General features: G+C 41.7%; 2 protein-coding genes across 3 annotated transcripts; one reads left to right on the top strand and one right to left on the bottom strand.

Annotated features, from left to right (window-relative positions):
- Window positions 1-583: 583 nt before the first annotated feature.
- Window positions 584-3,604, top strand: cfap144 (cilia and flagella associated protein 144). Of its 2 annotated transcripts, none has more exons than XM_086224263.1 (4): window positions 584-751; window positions 2,173-2,232; window positions 2,954-3,057; window positions 3,323-3,604. In XM_086224263.1, the coding sequence occupies exons 1-4, from the start codon at window positions 631-633 to the stop codon at window positions 3,416-3,418; spliced, it is 381 nt and encodes a 126-aa protein (XP_086080389.1). In that variant the 5' UTR covers window positions 584-630; the 3' UTR covers window positions 3,419-3,604. The 2 variants fall into 2 exon arrangements, with proteins under 2 accessions (XP_086080389.1, XP_086080391.1); XM_086224265.1 differs by having other exon boundaries at window positions 2,954-3,082.
- A 314-nt stretch (window positions 3,605-3,918) lies between these two features.
- Window positions 3,919-7,486, bottom strand: ebna1bp2 (EBNA1 binding protein 2). Its single transcript, XM_086223955.1, has 9 exons — window positions 7,277-7,486; window positions 6,899-6,982; window positions 6,635-6,807; window positions 6,008-6,131; window positions 5,634-5,723; window positions 5,437-5,512; window positions 5,210-5,300; window positions 4,950-5,121; window positions 3,919-4,865 (listed from the first exon to the last, which is right to left on the bottom strand). Exons 1-9 carry the CDS (start codon window positions 7,370-7,372, stop codon window positions 4,818-4,820), a joined length of 954 nt encoding a protein of 317 aa, XP_086080081.1. The 5' UTR covers window positions 7,373-7,486; the 3' UTR covers window positions 3,919-4,817.
- Window positions 7,487-22,720: the final 15,234 nt, after the last annotated feature.

Genomic DNA, 22,720 nt, shown 5'->3' with positions numbered 1-22,720 from the left:
TTGCTCATACCACTTGGTGTGAATGTGTCTACATTTGGATTGGCACAGTTGGTACTAATAAATGAGTCGATATAGCGCAAGGCTTCAAAGTCCCGAAGGTGACTTCACATTTGCCACCGACTGGAAAATGACCATTATTAAACATCACCAAGTTTATATGTAGAGTTTTTGTCACATGAAAACAGCACACACGAGACAAAGTTTTAAGATAATATAGTACAATTTTCTTACTCGCCAACCTTTTACTTAAATCTCATATCCTGATCTCCTAAATCCTAAATTTCATGTTAAAGCCACTTGTTGTACTCCACTTAATTTCAAATGAAATGACATTCTTACTTCATTATTTCATCCACCTCTGAGTAGATTAGTATTCTAGTGTGTACTACGATTACAGAAACAAACAGAAATTAAATTAGAATGAATAATTCCGGCATCAGTTGTTTCTCCGCGACGCATCTCATGCAGCATAAAGGGACTAAAATTGAGTTTGTGGCTCCATCGTGTGGTTGAATCCGGTTATAGCAGCGAAAAGCAGTGTTTTCTGTCGCTGGGCAACCCTATACACAAGTGGAGATCCTCCTCCTCTTTTCCAAGGGCTCGATTCTCAGTTCTGGTTGATTTTACATCATGGCAGCAAAGGAGAAAATAGATTTAGTTCATCAAAATGCAATTCACGTAGAGATGATCCGGAAAGAGCAAAGACACCAGAGACTGCACACGGAGTTCAGCATCAACCCTCACAGGAAGTGTAAGTTCCAGCTCTTCCCCTCTCATTGTCCACCTCACACAACGGCTCCTACAGGTTAATTAATATGTCGTAGTATTTATCGTTCTAATTGTCAGTTGCACACAAATACTACACTCTCCTGGTAGCCCGCTTGTTTTAAAGGTTCACCTGAGTAGGAATAAGACTCAAAGATTATACTTTCCTGGAAATAAAGTAGTATTTGGGTGGAATAAGACTCAAAGATTATACTTTCCTGGAAATAAAGTAGTATTTGGGTGGAATAAGACTCAAAGATAATACTTTCCTGGAAATAAAGTAGTATTTGGGTAGAATAAGACTCAAAGATTATACTTTCCTGGAAATAAAGTAGTATTTGGGTGGAATAAGACTCAAAGATTATACTTTCCTGGAAATAAAGTAGTATTTGGGTGGAATAAGACTCAAAGATTATACTTTCCTGGAAATAAAGTAGTATTTGGGTGGAATAAGACTCAAAGATAATACTTTCCTGGAAATAAAGTAGTATTTGGGTAGAATAAGACTCAAAGATTATACTTTCCTGGAAATAAAGTAGTATTTGGGTGGAATAAGACTCAAAGATTATACTTTCCTGGAAATAAAGTAGTATTTGGGTGGAATAAGACTCAAAGATTATACTTTCCTGGAAATAAAGTAGTATTTGGGTGGAATAAGACTCAAAGATTATACTTTCCTGGAAATAAAGTAGTATTTGGGTGGAATAAGACTCAAAGATAATACTTTCCTGGAAATAAAGTAGTATTTGGGTAGAATAAGACTCAAAGATTATACTTTCCTGGAAATAAAGTAGTATTTGGGTGGAATAAGACTCAAAGATTATACTTTCCTGGAAATAAAGTAGTATTTGGGTGGAATAAGACTCAAAGATTATACTTTCCTGGAAATAAAGTAGTATTTGGGTGGAATAAGACTCAAAGATTATACTTTCCTGGAAATAAAGTAGTATTTGGGTGGAATAAGACTCAAAGATTATACTTACTCAGACATATAGTAGTGTTTGGGTGGAGTAAAACTTTAAAACTATAGGTACTGCAACAGAAAGTAATGCCGAAATGAGAAGAGGCTTTAAAATGATGTTACCACAGAAATTCAAGAAATAACCTATCATTTTAAGTAAATAAACTTTAAAAATGATCAGTACTTCAAAAGTAAGATGTATTTCGGTGAAATACTACCCTTGTTGCCTTGTCATCAGACTCAGCTGGTAGCGGTTTCGAGGAGAACCGGGTCCTAGAAATGAGGACCTGGAAACTGCAGCTTTGGCCTTGCAGACATGTAGTACTCTTTCTAAGTGTACTGTTGTTTACAAGTAACGTTTTTGAAGTAACTCCTCTGTTATTACAGTAACACTATTATAACTGTAGTATTCCACCGCTAACATGTCGCCCCCCCCTCCCCCCCAGTGCATATCCTGCCAGACAAGCCCATGTCCAGGAAAGTGGCAGAAACTGTTGAAGAAAACTGTAAGTCGACTTTGATTCTCCTGAAGGAATAAAGTGACTGGAAGCTTCAATGACACGAGAGAGTGAAGAAGTAGAAACAGAGGAAATTTAAAGTGGCATGAAGTGTACTGGCCCTGTTCGGACCGTCCCACCGTGACCATTACTACAGCCAAAGACCTAAAATCATTCTAAAACAGTGAACGTTTCAGGAACACCTAAACCGATACCTCGACTCCGAGGACTGAACGATGCATTAAAATCCATTTGAACAAAAATGAAATTAGATTACGTTTGTTTTCCTCTCCTTTGGACCGTCACACACAAGCCAATTCATCAAAATGTGGTTCAGCTGAATCTGTTTCAGCACACTGGTATTACCTCACTCAAAAGCACCTTCGCAACATTGAATATAAACTACATCTTTGCTCCCTAGGTCTTGAAATCTGATACCAGGCATCATTTGATACTTGACAGCACTGAAGCCATACAGTTGGTGCCCTAAAAGTGCCAATGTTGGATGCCGAGCCCCACAAATGATTCTAAGACTGCATGGGTCCAGTCGTAGATCTCCTAAAATAAATGGGATATTGCTTCCCTGCATTAGTTTGGAGTCTGACTGAAGCTGGCTGCTGGTCGTATGTCCCGCCTTCATTAAGCTTCATGGATGTATTTCAGTAAATAGTTAGTAGTGCGCTGGAGTGAACAGAATACATTTCTCATCTTCATCTTTGCTCTTTTCAAGCGGATTTCATCAAAGCCTTCCACGAAGCTCGCCAGGAGCCCACCAGGAAATACGCCATGCCACTGACCGAGAGCCAGGAGATAGGATGGGTCTCGACTCCGCTGGTGAGGGAACGTGGAGAGCCAAGAGGTCACTTAGATTACCTGAACACATTCAAGTTAGCAGAGGGCGAAACAGCAGCAGCCATCTTAGCAAGCTCAAGTCTCTCCATGCTTAAAGAATCCTCCCTGTAAACTTCATTTACTAGGAAAAGCAGATTTACCTGACAGCCTTGCAAGAGTTTGTTTAGCAAGGAAGTGAATGGAATGGATGATGTGACGCACTGACGCGCTTTAACTGAACCCTAATCCTGTCCCGTTTTCCCCACAGATCCCCTCGTCTCGTGACGACGACAGACTGAACTACTACCGACGCAGCTCAGACATCACCAAACACAAGGAATCAGCTCTCCGGTCATCTAGTTAGAGCAGGAAGAACACCAGAAATCCACAGGAAGTTCACTCTAATTCTGGTTTGGTTCATACTCAAGTCCTGGTCAGGGATGATGATCTTCAACCCAAATGTTCACTAAACCACCCAGCAGATTCTCTCTGAGATGCCAAAGCTTCCTTGCAGAGATTCAGCCCCTTTGTGTGGACCACATTTGGGTTTTTTATTAATAATGTCTTATTGGAGAGTTTTAGGTTTTGAAAATTAGGCTACAGTATAATATGCAGCGAGAGTTCACCACTTTATTATGAAGCTCCAGCCCGGAAAAGGTGACTTGACTTTGTCAGTGCTGTTCACCCCACCGCACACCGCCCCTCACCGGAGCCGCCGTCCTCAACCATGGTCCTGCATCAACACTCAATCCATTACGGCCTTCTTCCACACACAACCTTGAGAGTTGCTCGTGTTGAGGGCTCAGGTTCAGCTGAGTCCCCGTCCCCCGGGGGGGGGGGGGGGGGGGGGGGGGCATTTGCACTGCTTTTCACAAAGCATCACATACTGATCATATTAATGAAAGGAAAGGGCAGAAGTGACAGCTGCTCAATATTAGAAAATGCCACGTCACACGGGAGAGAATCGATGAGTTGGGAAGCAGGTTCGGAAGAAATACGACAAAATACACTAGACGGGATAAAGCGCTCGCGGTGAAAATCACACAGGAAAGACAGTGCAGAGTCAGTCGTGGGCAGAGAACCCCCACCCCAAATAATTCCTTTAAAAAGGTGCACAAAAAACTGGCGTTTGAAAATCTGAAGTTGTTCTTCTCTTTTAATGTCAACATGCGCATACTAAAAGATTTGAAAATAGAAGATGACACACTCTTATGGTTGAACCAGCTGTGCCAGGGCTGCTTTCTCACTGGTTGTTGTGGTTCTGCTTGAGAAATAGTAACACAACGATCCCGATTATTAAATATCAAACATGTTTGACGGGATCCGGTGGAAGGGGGTTGAACTTTAGGTGGGTCTGAAACCAGCTCACACCAGCTGGATAGATTATCAGTGAGTCAAGATTCAGACTTCAAATCAACCCTATCATCCTGCAGCGTGTGTCAATCACCCCCCCCCCCCCAACAAACCTCAGGAATATTGCATGTCGTGACACAGTGTTGCATTTTGTGATGCTCTTGACCATCCGCTGTCAAGTCGACCATTTCTGCAACCACGTCCGTCAAAGAGCTTCCCCAGCAGTACAGCAGGGTGTCGTTCACTCCCTCGGAGTGGCTTGATGGAGAAAATACAGTCCTCCACATGAATCCAGACACACACAACAGATACTATAAAAAGTCATAAAGAGGTCCGTGTTCCTACGCCTCTCCTTGAGTGCAGCGACGACAGCAAATGTGGGAAATCCAGGTCCAGCCTCCATCTTGGTCTTATGATCGACCCTTCATCTTCCTGCGCACAGACTTGCCCGGGCGTTTCTGAAAGCCAACAAGACAGGAATAAGCTTCTCTACGGTAAACGGCAGCATACCTATTAAACACAACTGTTTGTGTGTGACTCACATTTTGTTTCCCTCCTTTGCCTTTCTTCCCTCCCTTTCCACCTTTTGCGTGAGCCACTTTAGCACGGAAGCTGGAAACATCGTTGTAACTGTCTTTGGTGTTCCACTTCTTTCCACTCTTCTTGCCCCCGAAACCAAACTTCTGGTCCTTGTATTTTCTCTTGGCGTTGGGACTGTCAACACAGCAGCAGCACGATTAAGATCCAAGAAGCAAATACATTTTTACGCACATTGTTTCCCCGCTGAATGTGGACGCCTCACCCCTTCTTGTCTGGTGCTTTCTTGGAGCCCTGAGTAGAGTCTTTACCCGCCTTTTGGTCTCCTTCCAAGAAATCTAGTTTGTCAGTCATTCCTGCAAACAGGCAACATTTGGAAATCACTTTAATAAACACTGTCAAAAGTAGTTTGGAGGGGGTGATCACCACTGTTTATCTGGGCAGAAAGAAAAGACAGCGTTCATACAAAGCTACAGGGTAAGATACACCAACCTTTCTGGTATTTCTTTACAGCTGTCATCATGGCCTTCTTCTCTTTCTGCCTCTTCTGGATCACCTCAATTTGTACCTGGCGAGTAAAAAGACATATTAATGACTGGAACCATGGCATCTTGATTCCTCCTGACTGCTACTTTCCTTACATTTAAAAATGCAAAGAAACAAAACTACTTTGGAAAACACAGACCAACCTTTTTGCCAAATTTCCGTTGTTCTCGTAGTTTCTTGGCCTTCTCCGACTTCTCCAGTATTGCCTGCTTTGAAATCAGCTTTTTCCTGATCTGGATGATGGAGGAGAGATAAAGTTTATCAGGTAACAATATTTGAATTCAGCTGCGATGCAGCGAAAGATCAAGTGTGCCAGAGATTGAACCGATCAATGCAGCAAAATATCACCCGCCGTTCCAGCATAAATATCAAGTATGGAGGGTTTAAGGCATCCGGTTGACTTTTTGGGTGCAGGTTAGAAATACAGAAGTCTCTTTCATTACTTCAGTTGCTAAAAATTTATAAATCAATAGTTGAGTAATGTGACGATAAACCTTTTGGATAACAAACCACTCACCTTCTGCATGTGCTGGTCTGACTTCGCCATTTCTGCAAAGTAATCCTCAGGCCTCTTGGTGGCGATGCCATGCTTCTTCAGGAGCGGCAGTGCCTCAAGGACTGTGGCTTGTGCTTGGCGGTAGCTGTCAGGTAACAATGTCTTTTCAATCAATCACATTTTATGTATATAGCACATCCTCAAGTTTCCGTACCAATCAAGCGACACATTTACGATTCTGTTATTCACACGAGTTGATGTAACTAAGATAAACATCATTATTAACAGTATTTACTTCACTTATTGATCTGTTTGCTTCTTTGTTGTTCTCTATAACTGTATTTGGTTTTTCACTACATTGTACAAGAATCATGGCAGATTTTTATTAAGGGAGTCAAAACATAAGCCCCTGGGGTTTCTTTGGTCCTGCACATGCCTCTCACAGTGTATGTGTGTATATTTAGTTTCAATATATCCCATGTGGGGTTTACATCTGTTAAGGGCTTAAAAGATTGTTTTGTCTACTACACTGAACACAAAAACAAACTGCAACTTTTTTTCGGCTTATTAAAGAAAGACATGAAGCACAGAATGAGTAAATGAACAAAGCTCAGCTCACACTAACATAAATATATCAGTCACACTCACAAGAACATCTCTCTTTGGAAATCATCATCTGCATTGAGGCCTCCATTTTTCACACTTGGTTCTTTTCCTTCCACCTTGGATAGGACGTCTGCAACCGGGGGGTTGGTCAGGTCCAGCCTCTCCACCCAGGGAAGGTCTTTCTTGAGGTCAGCCAGGCACTGTTTCATGCCCGCCTGCGGGATGCACATGATAGTGTTTCATGAAATGTCCACAATCCAAACAAGAACACTAACATTACAGGATAACGGGTTTCCTCTCACTCACCACATTGTTGGTGAATTTTCTGGGTTTATCCACCAAAAGGTTCATCCCGGGTTTTAACAGTCCTTTAGCAAATGCTTCTTGGAGCTGAGGAAGAAAACTTCATGAGATAAACTCACTTACATATAAAGATGTCACGATGTAGAAACAAAAAAAGATCACAACTACACCACCAAACCCACGTCAAGTAAACGTACAGGTCACCTGTAACTGAATAAGACTGGGAGACAGACGCGTAAGCTCGGCGTCTATAGTTCACATTCTAATATGAACTCGCGATGTGAGCCACTTTTATTAAAGCATACAGTTGGATTCAACCCTCAGATAGCTCAGCTCGCTAGCTAACGTTAGCCGACGCCAGCATGATAATAATTCACCCACCTCATTGTCTGACAATTCACTCGTTTCCTCCTCTGACTCCTCGCCGAGCTGCTCGTCCTCCTCCACCAACTCCATGGTCTCACTATCGATAGTCATGCGACAAGAACAATTGATCTAGAAGGACTGAAGGAAAGGCACCGAAGAGAAACCACTGCTCACATGTAGCAAGTGTCCACGTGAGGCGGAAGTGCTTGTGTGTGATGTCCTACCAGGACAATGGACCGACAGAAGACGCGTGTCTGCTCACTGGTTCCGACCAAGAAAGGCGGTTTGTGCAATTATTGTAAAAGTGAAGACGACTATGACGTGGATATTAGTTTTATTGCAGAATTCATCATAGTAACACGTTGAAGACTAATATGTGGAAACGAATGTCTAATTAAATGAAAAGTATTGCTTAAACAAGCTAGGAATGGTATAGGTGTGTATATTTATTAATGAAGGTAACTGAAAACCAAGGGAAGCCATTTGGAGGTGCTGGTAGATGCTGATTTACATTCTGGAGAAACCTATCAGTATCACCTTTTCATAGCTCTCTCCCAAAACCATTTCCTGTCAGGAAGGATATCGAAGAAAGTGTAAAGAATTGTCCCAGAATTGTTCTATCAGGAAGATCAGGGAATGGCAGTCTAAGAGTTAGATTTGCATACGCCACAGTTTACTAGATACAGTATATAGATGACCATCAGTTGGTGTGCACAAGATCCATATTTGCATTCAAATCATCCTCACTGTTACTGACCAGTTAGGATCTATATGGTATTTTCCAGGTTAGAGCTAAATGACTGAATGCAGCTTTAATATTTAAATCTGGAAACAGAATATTAAAAAGTTAGGAGATCAAACATTATAACTATTCTCAGGTCTCCTTGCAAATCACCCAAATTTGATGGGTTTTTTTTTTTCCTGAGATAGACATCAAGGAATGCACGCAAACAGCCCTGAAGCCTCAAATGTCCACACTTTAAGTGCTGTAAGAAGGTCGTCTCAGCGTGCACCCTGCGGCTCACTGTACAGCAGAAGGCATGAGGAAGGTAGGAATCGCAATCATTCCCTTTCATGTTGCATAAAGATGGTGCGTATTCATCCTTTGCAGTCATCCAGCAGTCATGAGAGAGTGGTTAGCACTTAGAGGCATGGTGCACACTTGCTGAATGCTGATGTTGTCCTGACAGAGAGCGTGAACGTGACATGATCCTACCCAAATTTCATTTGATTAGGATTGATAAAGTGGTCATTAAAGGATAAATTCTATCACAGGCATCGTCACATCAAGCTCTCAGCTGTAACTCTGTCCGTAAGGCATTTACTACCATGACATTATGAATATGCGTTGGGCCTTGTTTGATCTGTAAGTTTGTGTAAGACACTAACATCAAACCAGTGTTCAAAGCAGCATTGGAAATTAAAGTCTAGACAGTCATTTAAATAAAGAAAAACAAAAACGGATCATCCAAGTTGATGGTATCCATCTTAGAGAGCAGAGATACGAGGGCAAAAAGGGCCAAACATCTTGTAGGCTTCTATTTTCATGTATTACAACATTACTAGATTCATATTTGACATTTTCTTAACTGTAAAGGAGATCAGCTAAAGAGCTGCCATCTTAACATTTAAAAAAATGGCTGTTTTATTTCAAATTCAAACAGACAATTTATGAAATGCATGCCTCTTTGACAAAAATATTGCGGTTTTTATGTTTTCTGTTGGAATAGACCATATATCTACTTTTTATAGAAATATAAACAGGAAGTTTATTTTTCTGGTTTCTTTCAGTATAACATCTTTCTATTTTGTAGTACACATTCAAAATATTTGTATTTCATCCATGCAGTAAACAGACCACAGTAGTCACTGTCAGTATTACAGATGGAGAGAGGATGGGGACTGCTGTAATAACTATGACTGCATTTTTGAGACATAATCAGTCCCTTTAAGTGGCTTATCCTCCTCGTCCTCAAAGCCCAAACTGACAGATCCCCTTGAGAATCAATATTTATGATTTGTATCTCAGCACCTTTAATCCCTCTATTCTCTGCATGGTCAGATCCCCATTCCACATCTTCAAAAGGAAAAATACCGTCATTTCCATTTCTGTCACTATAACAGACGCTGTAATCGCTTGAGCCAGACAGAATTCACACTCTGCTGTCACTCTTCATCTCACAATGACAGGCTGCTTCCTGACAGCCGATAGAGTTATTCCTGGCTGCCAGAGCTTGCTTGGAATAAACAGACAAACAGTGCCATAACGTCCTCCATAATCTGGGCTGAGTATCATATTCACACCACACCCCACACGAAGGTAGCATGGAAACCATCTCACTATAGCAGTAACTTGCAAGACACTATAACAGGCTGTATAACTGTCACATAATTTGGTATATTTCGACGGTAAGCATGTTCAAATCTAATGCAAAACTCCTATTGGATTTCTTTCCTCTATGTTATGCAACTAATAGATCATAAAAGTCTTTTTTTTTATTGTGGTTAAAGGCTAAACTGGTTTAGTTTGCCACAGCACAATGAGACTTTAAGGTTTTGCAAGATGTGTAATCACTGACTTCAGCTCATAAGCTCTTTAATGTCAACTCAACACTTATAATTGGCTTTCTTGATGGTCTAAAGTTCCTGATATCAACTCCATGGATTGGTGAAAGTGAAGTTGTGGATCTGATGATGATATTTGTGAAACTCTGGACAAGTTTCCGACAATGAAATGATGTTAGGTTTTGCTAAAGAGGCTGTTGTGCCACTCCCTATCTTTGGTGTGGAGTCAGGAATTCCACGGAGCATCCATTCCAATATACAAACTCATTCAAGCACCCGTCTCCCTTTCCTTGCCGTCACCTTAGTGACTACATTTGACACCCTGGCCAGGTGACAAGGTGTTTTATAATTTAGCTCATAGACCATCAGGTGCTTGTTCTTTAAGTGCTTTGTGGGAACCCAGGTCATAAAGCTGTTGAGTGTCGAACCAAGCATAAGTGGTCCCTCTGTGGGCATGAAGCCCAATTTTTTTCCCCTCCCCTAAGACCTGGAATGAAACTACTCCAATGTTCAACCATCATGCCGGTCAGATGTTACATCCCAGCATGCTTCACAGCCTCCTGTGAATGGCGTATGGAGAACGTCCCATAGATTAGATAGGTTGGCTAATAGCCAACACCTGCACTCATTCTACAATTCTTATAATTTGTAATAATCTAACTTGTGCATTTAGCATCGCATTATAAGTGTATCCAAACCACAAGTGGCAGTTCTTTCTTTTATCAGGGGTTCTCCAGATGGTCTCCCTTTTAGCACTGTGTACAGAATCCCAGGCAGTAAAATGGGTTCAAAAGAACAGAACATCTTCCTGATTGCTTTCCGCTGGTGCCGGTTGCTTAAACCAGGAAGTTCCCATTGAGCAGCACCTTTCGTAGATTTTCCATGTTCTTTCTCTCTCTCAGTATAATTTGAGGGAGCAGCTCATGGACCTCAAGTTTAAAGATGCTGTGGAAGAGAAACTGGATGTTGTTTTTCTTTAGCGACCTTCTCAGTCACGTTTCATTAATAAATATTTAAAGGGTGTGTCAGTTTGAAGATGTGCAGAGCTGGCTGGCTGTGTTAGGCATGAGGGGCCTCAGTGAGGGGCCGTTATGGTGCATGCTAATGCTGCCTCTCAGGCAAGCCATTCTTTAAATCAATAATGGAAATGAAAGTTGACCATTGTCGGTGAGTTGCATCGAACATGTACACTAAGGACAGATTTCCTTCATAGGAAAACCAATAGATTCTGTGGTTCATCAAAATGCAAAATTCATAAGGTGCTGTAGCAGCCCCTAGAGGTTGAAATATGTATTACAATCCCACAATGTCCAACAATGAAGTCATTTTTTATGTTGCAGATGTTTTCGCTCAGAAGCACGTATCTTACCCCGATACACCACATGTACACACCTCTGTGGCAAACTGAAAATAAGCATCACTTTTTTAATGTCAGTCTGCTCCGATAATTTGATGTCATCTTCGCTAAATAAACGCATTTCTCTAATGTTGTAGCGTGAGTTCTTTCAGAGCAGATTGCATTCTCGGGCCACGTCTGTACACATTTACCATCTAACGCTTTATATGAGCTGCAATATAACTAGACAGAGTGAAAAATAATGCGCTTCAAAAGGCTGCATGATTTGCTTTCAGTGGAGTGTTTCACTCTCTGGCCAATCAGTGTTTTATTTCCCCATATGGCCAGGTTGTTCTTTCACTTAGCTGAGGCATTTTATGTATCAGCGTCTTTATTTGCTCCCCTCCCGTTCTTAGCTTTTTGTATAAATGAAGTGAAATGGCATACTTGCATTGCAGCGTCCTGATGGATCACTGACATCATGCAAAGGAACACCGCGTCTCTCTGTGTCTCAGAGGCACCCTGCAAAGCTTTTTTCTCACAGTCTTTCCTTTTTCTCTTTTAAGAATAGTTTTTCATAAAAGGCCTCCCGGTCAAATTTAGTTTTAAAAGTGCACAATGCATCGGGATCTAACCATCCCTTTTACCACTCCTGTCGTGTCTGCCCAGTGTAAGTGAGAAACTGAGATGATTGGAGATGGCTTGTTTGCCAGTTATGTAAATACTACAAACAAGAGATGCATGAAGATCAGATCCTGAAACCCGTTGTTAGCCATCAGTTTCAGTTAGCCTCGAGAGAATAATAAGCAGGTGTGTCTTTTTGCATTCTGGATACAAAGAAGTAATGGGGGGGGGGGGCACATGGATTCATAAATATCACCACAACAAAATCATGGCGAGCAGCTGCATAACACCTGTTTGCAACGTAAAAATATAGGATGCTGGAGAGACCACGTAAAACTTTCCCCTGGCGATGATGTTGAGGTGAGAGAACATGTAGGCTGCATGAGCTATACAGCAGCTTGATACTTGGGACATTAACCTGATTAAGGTTGGTGTGACGTTTGCCATCGAAAGATTTCTGGCAGAAAACCCCTTCTGACTCTTTCTGTCAGACAGAGCTCAGGTGTACATGGAGAAATAAGTGGTAGGTTCAGGTGGCCGAGGAAGCAGAGGTGGCTGCTACAATACAACTGGAGAATCACCAAAACTGCATGTAGCACTTTTGAAGCAAAAAGGTCTTCCATTAAATGTTTAGGAGCAAATTTGCACCCTCCTCCCTTCCTGTCTGCCTTGGTTTCCTCTCCCCTTCCTTCCACTCCCTCTTCCCTCCATCACTGTGTCCTCCCACTATCCTGACACTGATTAGAAGCGAAGAGATAAATTAATCTGGGGAGCGCCAGGTTGCCAGCTTTCTCAGAGAGAGGACATCCACAGAATTTTTAAGGGAAGTGCGACGTCAACTTCCATCAATGCTAAAGCAGCAGGGGGTGTGTATGTGTGAATGGTGCTTGTATGGGTCAGAGCAAAGCGGGGCCCATGCATAATCACCTTATTACATCCCTGTGAATGGAATGGGGAATTGATCGGAGCAGCTCCCTCTAAAAGATGAGGAAAGAGGGGTGGTGGGAGAAGACAGAGAGTAGTAGAAGATGTAGGAAGGAAAAATTAACTGAACATAAAAGGCATAAGAGATCTAATAGGAACTGGAGCTCAAATGGAAAAGAAATTGAAATGATTGCAATTTTTTTTGTAATTTTCTTCTCGCTGTCAGTAATGTCAATTTGACCCCAGCTAAGTACTGATGCCAAGAACGTTATTAAAGAACATGAAGTTACTCAGTTCTGAATCGTTTTCGAAGACTTGTTCCTGTTGGATTAAAAGCTAAATATCAGATAAGGGACACTTTGTGTGAACTGAGCAGGATTTTAATCAAAAGCTCAAAAACAGATACCAGATACACCAGGTAGAAAAAAGTTTGGTGGTGAAAGGTCAAACACAAGGTCACGGTCACCTCATATGCACACAATATCTGTACTATTAATGCTACATCTCTCTTGAGGGAGTCGTTTTCAATTTGGTGATAATATCCACTGGGATTCTTGGATGCAATGAAAAGATTTTGGGAGTCTGAGGTCACTCTCACCCTGTGTAAATGTGATATCTTTGGAACGCCTTGAGGAACGTTAGGGTCGGTTAAAGGAACGTTGGTGGTCAAAGGTCAAGGTCAGGGCTTTATTTCCTCACCTTTTTTGGGTAAAAGGCTGATTTCTTTTTCAGTTGCAGTGAGTCATGCACTGGTTGACACAAGATATGTCTTAATTAATGTGAATCATTCACTTGAATTCATTTGTAACAGGTGAAACATAACTAATGTTGCCTATGACCACGTGGACACTCTGCTTTCCACCTGCTTATCTTAGCTTCTACCATTTTCTTCCTAAAAACTCTGGATTCACCAAAAAAAAAAAAAAGGAGTGTGCACACACAAATATGCAGTCAGCAGTTCTCTGGAAGGCACAGCAGTAGATCATAATTAGAGCCAATCAAAAAGAAGTGTACAGACTGTTACTTCCTGCCAGCCAGCCAATTAGTCCATCTGGCCATACTTAGGCCTTCTGTGCTCCACTAAGTCTCTTAAATAGCAAACTCTCCAATAACAACTGCTTTCAGTTATAGGGAATAATTTGAATGCATGTCCTGGCAAATAAACGTTTGACTCAGCATGTGACCTCTTGAATACTAATCGTAGAGTTTGTGAGCTTTTCTTTGTGTTTTCCTACTTTTGATCACCATCAGTATTGAACGCGTTTACATGGAGGGTAAGAATTACATTCTAAACAAGACAATATTTGGACTAAGGTGTTTACGTGCGTTTCTTACAGAATATTCCCTTCATCCCATGCTGTTAAGCAAAGGTGGACTGAAGACGCCCGTCCACATTCATTTCCTCCATTCGGAGTTTCCGTCCTGAAACCATCTGTGTCATGGTACATTGGAAGTGTTTTCTAACAAATGCTGCAGAGTACTGTGCTTAAAGCCAAGTTCGTGACATTTGGAAGCTGTCAGACATGTTGCAGTACACCACAAAAAGTAGAGTGGTACTTCATAGTGTGATTAAGGTGTTGACAACAAGTTTCTTTAATACGAAGATACACCAGGTTGTATGTTGATTTTTCTGTCTCTGACTTTGACCTTATTCAGAAATGCTGTTTACTTGGCAGCGTCTTACTCAGTCTTAATCAGGTTAATATTGTAATATTGCCATCTGAGTAAACTTAAACGTGTCGCACACTCTCACCTCCTCTCCCTACCTCTCTCTCTGTTTTTACCTTTATCTTTTTTCAGCCTCTTTGTCCACCATCTTCTGTTTGCTCACTCCTCCCTTTACCATCTCTCCTCCCTTCAGTGTCTTGCTTCCCCTACATAATTGCCTTCCTCACTGACTCATTGTCCAGTCATTTATCTCCGCTCTCCCTATCTTTATGATTACCGTTCCGCAAATCAGGCTCCTTGATCTCTTTGTGCCTCCTTTCTTTCAGCTTCTTCCACCTTGTCTGGTCTGTTGTGGGCCACATTCCAACCTGCCAGGTACAAAACAGAGTCAATTATGAGGATTTATGTGTGCTATTGTTACCTCGGACAAAGATGTTACATTTTCTTTGCTGTTTTCTGCAGGACAATTAGTGAAAAATATTTTGAATAGGAAATGTGGTCTGATTAGGTTAAATAATCATTTTTGTAAAAAAAAGAAAAGAAAAGAAAAGAAAAGTTTGAAATGAATATTTTCTACATTGTACCAAGTTCAACTTTTGAAAAGGGAGGTTTTTTTTTAGTCTGAATTTGAATCTTCAAATTATGCAAAAGAATGAACAGCGTTAGCCAAGTTACCAAACACATACAAACTACAAAGGTATATTTACACAGCCAGCGATGACGTCCCTGTCAGATGAGAAGAAATCCACATGACTTCAAACTTGCTAGACTAATACTATCAAGACTCAACTTGACTTGGTATTCATAACTTGTGACTTGTCCAGACAGATGGCTTCCAAGGACCGAAGCGTTTTCCATACATTCATTGATGTATGGCGACCTGTCGCTATAAAATGTGAAGCAAATTGATTACCTATTTTTGGAGCTGTTCATCCTGAATCCTAAATAGACGTGATTGAACACACCTGCACCCATTCGTCCCCCCCCCCCGCCCCCCGCACTGAAAATAGGTTCGTCCTCTCAGCTTTTACTTTGCATTCATGCCATCTGTGGCACAGTCTCGCTCTCTCCCTTTAAAAACTCTACTATATGGTTTTAGCTGCACATACCAGGTATGATCAGCTCATCATACAATTAGGGGTTCAATACTTTGCTCAATGATGCTTAGACAAGGTCTCAGGGAGAGGGAGGGATCAAACCAGCGACCCTTCAGCTACTACACGGCCGAGACACGCTGCCCAAAACCGTCATCTACTGAGGCTGATTATCACGTGTTCATATGACCTGACTTGCTTGACCTGAACAATGACTTGACTTGCTCGATTCAAACCACGGTAACTCGTCTGAGACTCGAGGGTTAAGACTTGAGACTCAACTCCCACCTGGGCTTAAACCTGTGTCAGAGGAGGGCGTCAGCTGCTGCGTCTGATTTACATTTCATTCCCTGCAGGGTTGAAAACCAGGAGCTAGAGCAGGAAGTGTAAATGAATCTACTTTTAGAGAGGCAGTGAATGTGAGTCAGCGCTGTGGTGCTAATGAAGACCCAGACTGATCCTCTTTCCTGTGTTAGAAGTCTGGTTTGTACCCTTTTTAACAGCAGATCTTAGTTGTTTTTCTTACGTGAAATGACCAGCGCCATTGGGTTCCTCAAACTGAATGATACTGACATGAACTCGTAAAGTTTTGAAATGTGAAGTCAAGAGGCACATGAAGATGAAGCCGAACAGTACAATATTAGATTCTCTGGAGAGGAGCAAGAGACTGAAAAAAAAAGAAGATTTTACTCAGATGGATGAAACTTTTTATTGCAAAGTGTTGCTCTGACATCAAGTTTCTAAAGTCTTTGTCTTGACGCTTGTAGGAACAGCGCCTGAGGGCGGACAACAAACCACCACCAAACAACTCGTGACGAAGACGGGGACTGCTGATTTGTTATAAAATCCATCCATCCATTCATCTTCTACCACTTATCCTGTTAAGTGTTGTGGCCTTCAGGCAAGAGGTGGGGTTCACCCTGGACAGGTCACCAGTCCATCGCAGGGCCAACACATAGAGACAGACAACCATTCACACTCACAGTCACACCTACGGTCAATTTAGAGTATCAATCAGCCTCGTCCCCTCTTGATGTCTTTGGACTGTGGGAGGAAGCTGGAGTACCAGAGAGAACCCACACAGGAACAGGGAGAACATGCAGACTCCACACAGAAAGACCCAGTGCCCGAACCGGGGCTGGAACCCAGAACCTTCTTGCTGTGAGGCAACAGTACTGACCACTGCACCACCGTGCTGCCCTTGTTATAAAATATTTATTTCTAAAATTCAATCCTCCATTATGATGAATGTGCCCTCAACTAAAGCTAAAAACAGGCCCAGAGGATATATATTTCATTCTGATACCACTTCCATTCAGGTTCACAACATAACAAATCAGACAAAACCAGGAATATGTCTGAAAATAAAAAAAAAAAAACAAAGTTCAAAGCAGCTCTTATGCAGTCAGGAATGATCGACCGAGATTAGGCTGCAGCCTAATCCCAAACACACGTGGATTCTGGTCAAGGGGTCAGTCATTTAGATGTGAAAAGATGTGGAAGGTTTTAAATACAGGCGTATCCCGGAAGAACGCTGTCAGGTTTTGAAACATCTGACTGTCAGCTCATCGCTTTTGATTATCTTATCATAGATCAAATTTGCACAAGCCTCTCCAAATTCTTCATCAAGTTCTCTCCTTGTTTGTGCTCAATGAGCCACGGTCTCATACATCACGGTGGGCAAGGTGACTGAGCTGAGCTGCAGTCTGGCTCGTGAAGGATCACACCGGAAAGTCTAACACACGCATGCGCACACACGCGCAAACACACACACTGCTAACTTGTTCATTTTTTGTTTGTCATTACTTGCATGCCAAACTCAGTGTGGCCTGTGATAGCACCACAGAGGCCACTCAGCTCTCCAACATGCTCACACCACATGATTTTGAATTTCCTATGGTATGTATTCCTTTTCAGTTCCACTACAAATATGTCTTGATAAATATTATTGTATAAAAAGGGTTCGGCAGCTAACAAATTCGCAGTGCGCACATCCCTGTCCCCGCACATAATCGTGAATAACAATGCTATTGCAGTAGAGAATACAACCTATTTAGAATAAAATTAATGTGCATTTTATGTCTGTAACTTAGAGATAAATGAACAAAAAAACCTCCAAAAAAACACCTCTTTTGTCAAAATTCTCTCATTGACCATCTGCTCTTCAGATCTGCTCATCTGTTATGTGATATGAAAAATGACTTGAAAGGAGAGAATGAGAAGAAAGGGAACCAAAAAAATCACACACGCAGAAAAGATTAAAACTGATTATAGCATCAAGAAGCTGATTTAATCAACCTCTTAAAGCAATGCGACAGGGTTGTGCTCACTTCCGTTTCACTACAACTTGATATTGTTCTCCAACTTGGCTCATTCATGCAGAACCTTTGTGCTTTTTGTTTTGCTCTTTTAAAATTCAAGCGGTGCAACTGCACGTTTGTTTCCTACAGTTGTGCAGCAATTTGTAATGTCAAAATTTGATAAGTGTGAAACAAATATACCCTGTTATCTGGAACAAAGCTCACATTTGTCTGTTTTTACAACGTGGGGGACATTTTTAAGTTTCAAGACCATTTTCTCCTCGCCATCACGTTATTGTCCAACCAACAGGAATTACATCCCATCTGCATCCTTGTGTGTGTCTGCCGTTTATGATCGTGAGTGCGCGCGTGTGGTTGAGGCTTTTATTACTAGTAATACATTTTTATCAAGTCCCCATGATGTATATCATTAAAATTACCGAGTGTGACGACTTGGTTTATTAAGGTCAGTGTTAGGGTCTAGAAGATATGCATGTAAGCCAAGGTGATGTCCTGTGTGTCTGTGTGTGTGTGTGTGTGTGTGGGGGGGGGGGGGGTCATGTGATGTTGAAGTGACATAAATCTCTTCACTCTCTCACGTTGTGGGGACTTACCTCCCTTTTGTTCAGCAAGTCTCCATGATGTAAATCATTGCACTGGTTGGGGTTAGACTCCAAGAAATCAATGTGAGTGGATGTAATGTCCTCTGAAGGGCTGCAAACACGAGCGTGTTTGCGTGTGTGTGCATGAAAGAGAGCGAGTTTGTACATTTACCGCCCATTCATGAATAAAGATTTGCTGGGAGAGCAGCAGCTGCTACTCTGTTGTCAGATTAGTTTGCATCTCTCTCTAATTATAATCCATTTGAACACCACAGCTTACATTTTAAAATCATTTGATCATAGCGCTGAATTTGTACCTGCTGAGAGACGTGTTGATGAAATAGGAGTGATATTCATTCTCTTTCATGCATATCAAAGCAGCGGGAGAACCAGAAATACAAACACAACTGGATACACAAAAGAAAAAGAAAGGGTTTGTATTGTAAATGGAGCCATTATCTGTTATTCTCTCGTTATTCTCTCGTGTGGTGCGTGTTTTTCCATTGTCACTTCACCCAAACAGATGTTGCTGGCTCTTTCTTCAGTGCAGAGCTGGGAGGAAAACATCTTTGTAAACTCCAGACACCTATTTGTTAGTGCCTGAAAGGCAAAATACACTTTTTGGGGGGTGAAATGTTGCTTTGTGAAACCAGGGAACGTGACATAGTCGTCGTGTACAATTTACAGCTGTGTTTTTCAAGTGGTTTTAAAAAGGGGACCTGAAGCTTCTCTTCACTGTGCAGCAAAGCAAAAATGATGTAAACCTCCAGCAACTGACATGCAGGCAACAGCACAAGGAGTCCCTCACCTGCTGTACCTCAGTAAGAAGACCAACAATCATTGCAGCAACTTTCTGAGATTGACTTTCTGCATGATTATTCTCAATGTCATCGAAGTGTAACATTTAGAGTGCTGCAGGTATCATTAGAGGCTGGCCTGGATGTTAGCCTCACCGTGGGTTCCCTCTGGTAAGTAAATGATAATCTAAATATTAGTAATTGTAATGGTAAATAACTTCTGTGGTAAACACTGATTTATTTTCAGGCATTTAATTGAAACCCTTAAAAAAAAAAAAAGAAGAATCAGACGTTCAGCAATGCAAACAGTTTTGGGACTAACTCTTAAACAACTCCACTGGTTATGAGACAAAGTGCTTTGTGGCATTGATAATTCCTTGCCAAGCATTCTGATCCACACCACAATCACCAGCGTGACCCTGGACTGGGGTCTGGAGTCGTGTCGCTCCAAACATCAAACTGTTGTCCACGTGAAACACAGTTCACTGCGCTTCACCGCGCTTCAGAGAGAATATTAATCTGACTTAATACAGGGCCTGAAACAGGAAACAAACCAAAACACAATGCATTGTGGGATGAAAACAGATGCTAGTACTGTGAGACAGGAGGCATTGAGGGTGTGTGTTTGTGCACATGAAGACGAGAGGGGAAACTACAGCGGGATCATATGAGTGTCATTCCCTAAATGTCTTTTTCTTTAATCTGACTTTGTGAACTCAACACATTTATCTGATTTTTTTTTTAATTGAAATTGTATAAATCATGATTATTGTATTTGACACAGTGGTCTTTTGAGATATTGTGGATCAGTAATTCATGCATATTTCATGCCTGTTTATGACATTGTTCTGCTATGTGTGAGATAAAGAACCCAACATAATGCTGATCCTTATCCTTTATGTGATATGACTGGAGCACTGGAGGACTTTTCTTTTTTTTTTTTTCAAATTTGGCTCAAACATCCACTAGGACGAAAGAATGATCTGAAAATAGTTTCAGTGAAACAGGAACAACTTTCAAAGGCAGACAAGCACAATGTGGTATTTCTGCTTGTTTTGTTTTCCTAAGTAACAGAAACGCTGGCTGGAATCACTAAGTAGCTGTTCTCTTGGCAGTTCACAGTATCCCACCAGCAGCAGCACGGCAAAATGTTCCTGACAAACCCCCGTCAGATTATTAGATGGAGCAAAGTTTAACAAAAATGTTGTGGCTGTTATTTGCAACAAAATAATTCCACTTCCTCCATCAGTGTTGATATGTTGTGCCATCCTCCCGACCTGGTAGCTTTCATTTAAATGGAAATGAGACAGTGGTTCTTATAGATTGAGGATCAGGAGCCTGACTCAGTGTGTGTGTGTGTGTGTGTGTGTGTGTGTGTGTGTGTGTGTGTGTGTGTGTGTGGACAGTATATGGTCTCTGATGGGAAGGTCAGTTTGGTGTCAATACAGCGTGACTGAGACAAGAGAAAAGCAGAACTTAAAAATAGCTTTCTCTGTGAAGGAAGTGCAACATTTTCAACTGATGACCTCTAACCACTCTCACAGCTCAGTTATCAAGTTGTTTCTAAGGTTCTTAAACCATTTCACTCATTGCAGAATGCAAGTGGAGGTGTGAGGGAATCTGAGCCTCTGTGTATTCATGAGAGCAACAGCTTCCACCTATGAACACACTGATGCCCAGCTCATCTCATCTCATTGATCTGTATTAAATCAAGTTGTCTTTCACAATGAAAGCCTGTATTTTAGAGTTAAAATACATTTCTTCCCTGCACTTAAGAGAGAGCGTTAACGCCACTCTCAACAGATTGTTGTACATCTGTTCATGAGAACACTCCCCTCTTCTGGAGTGGAGCTGTAGAGGTGTAATAACCGCAGATGGAGAGAGGCAAAGAGAGCACCTGGAGAGAAATATGGTGGCTGTGAGCAGGAAAAACAAGTCACTGGGACTCACTACGTGTCAGCCTCTTGCCAGTTGGGTACCGTGTGACTGACGTCAGTGCACTCGGAGTGGAATATTTCTCTGCTCTGCATGGCCTTCTCTTTTAAGGGCTGTGATTTATCAGTCCACATTTGAACAGAGGTGAGGGTTGACGCAAGTTTGCAGAGTTTCTGTGAGTTCAGCGAGAAGTCGTTACTCAGGAGCTCAGACTAGCTCTGTTCTTTAACCTCGCTACATTATCCCTCAGTGAGTTTTGACAGGTTATTCCAAAGAGTTGCTGAGTGGGTGTAGTAGTACATTATGTGAGAAGGAAACATGACCTTTTTTTTTCCCCCTTCAATTTGAATGATCCGTGCTGCTGAGAGAAAACGTAGGTAACATTTTGCTTCCCAACAATTTCTCAGTTTTTCTCTGTTGGGGGCAATTTGAACGCAGCCAATTTAAATTCAGTCATGTGATATAAATTTGCATGAGAAGATTTAAAAACATACCAAACAAACAGTTGATTGTTAATGTAACCCCCCACCTCCTCCCTCCCTCCTCTGCCACCACACCCCCTTTACCTCCCTGAGAGAGTGCACTGGCTGGGTGAACACCAACACACCTCATCAGGCGCGAGTGAAATGATGGATCTGCTGAATGCTCACACTTTTTAACGTAAACAGTGGCTTGTATATTTGACTCTCTGCAACATGTCACATAGCTCTGTTTCAAAAAGGGGTCTCTCCTGAGGGTCCTTTAAATTACAAGAAACTGAAGCACCAGAATCAATTTTTTAAAAAATATGCATTTTTTTCCCCCCCCCAAAGTCCAGTTAGGAATACAGACATGATGTAATCTGGCAGGTCAGTGGAGGAAAAGGATCAATTCCACTGACCTTACACAGATTCTTAACACACAGCGAGCGAGCAAACTTTTCCATTTGAAGCAGGAATAATCATCAGCCACACAACAGCCAGAGTTGCACCACCAGGAGGGCGCGGCAATATTTCTGCTGCTTGTATTTCACCCGCTGAGTACAAACTGGTCACCTATCGGCAGGTGTGGACACCATTTTTCAATTGCACCCCATTTTTGTAGAATATTTTCCTCCAAAAAGCCTCTCCGCTGTAGCTCCATACACACACCGATGGTGAGTGAGGCTCAGTGTGAATGCACCCTGATGCCGAGGGGACAAATACTGTACAAGCTTCGCTGTGCAGGCCAAGCGATGTATTCTGCATCTTATAGCCCACTGGAAATATTGTGGTTCTACTGTCAGACTTGTCTGTGCTGATGAGAATATTTATTGACGTGTTACTTGAGGTTATATTGTCCTTTTAACATGATTAGTGCTCAGTGGCTCATGAGAAGTTAAAAATGAGCCCATGGCTGTTCATTAAAATCATTTACCTCACATGTCAGTGTGATCAGTACAAGATGGAAATTCGTATTTAAAAATGTATTTCTGTCACAAGGTTAAGACGGGTACTCGGACGAAAACCCTGTACTCAAAATGTAGTTTTAATTACGTTACAGTACGCCATGACACTCTCCTGGATGTGTTTTGCTCTTTTCTGCCGTCCCATTCACTTCAAGCAGATTTAAATCTATCATGCAGGTTTTTATTCA

Source organism: Aulostomus chinensis, chromosome 14 (genome assembly GCF_037954235.1).
Source record: "Aulostomus chinensis isolate RoL2024-O1b breed Wild chromosome 14, RoL_Achi_v1.0, whole genome shotgun sequence".
NCBI lineage: Eukaryota > Metazoa > Chordata > Actinopteri > Syngnathiformes > Aulostomidae > Aulostomus > Aulostomus chinensis.
Note: the sequence above shows the minus strand (reverse complement) of the source record. Positions and strands in the feature narration are given on the sequence as shown.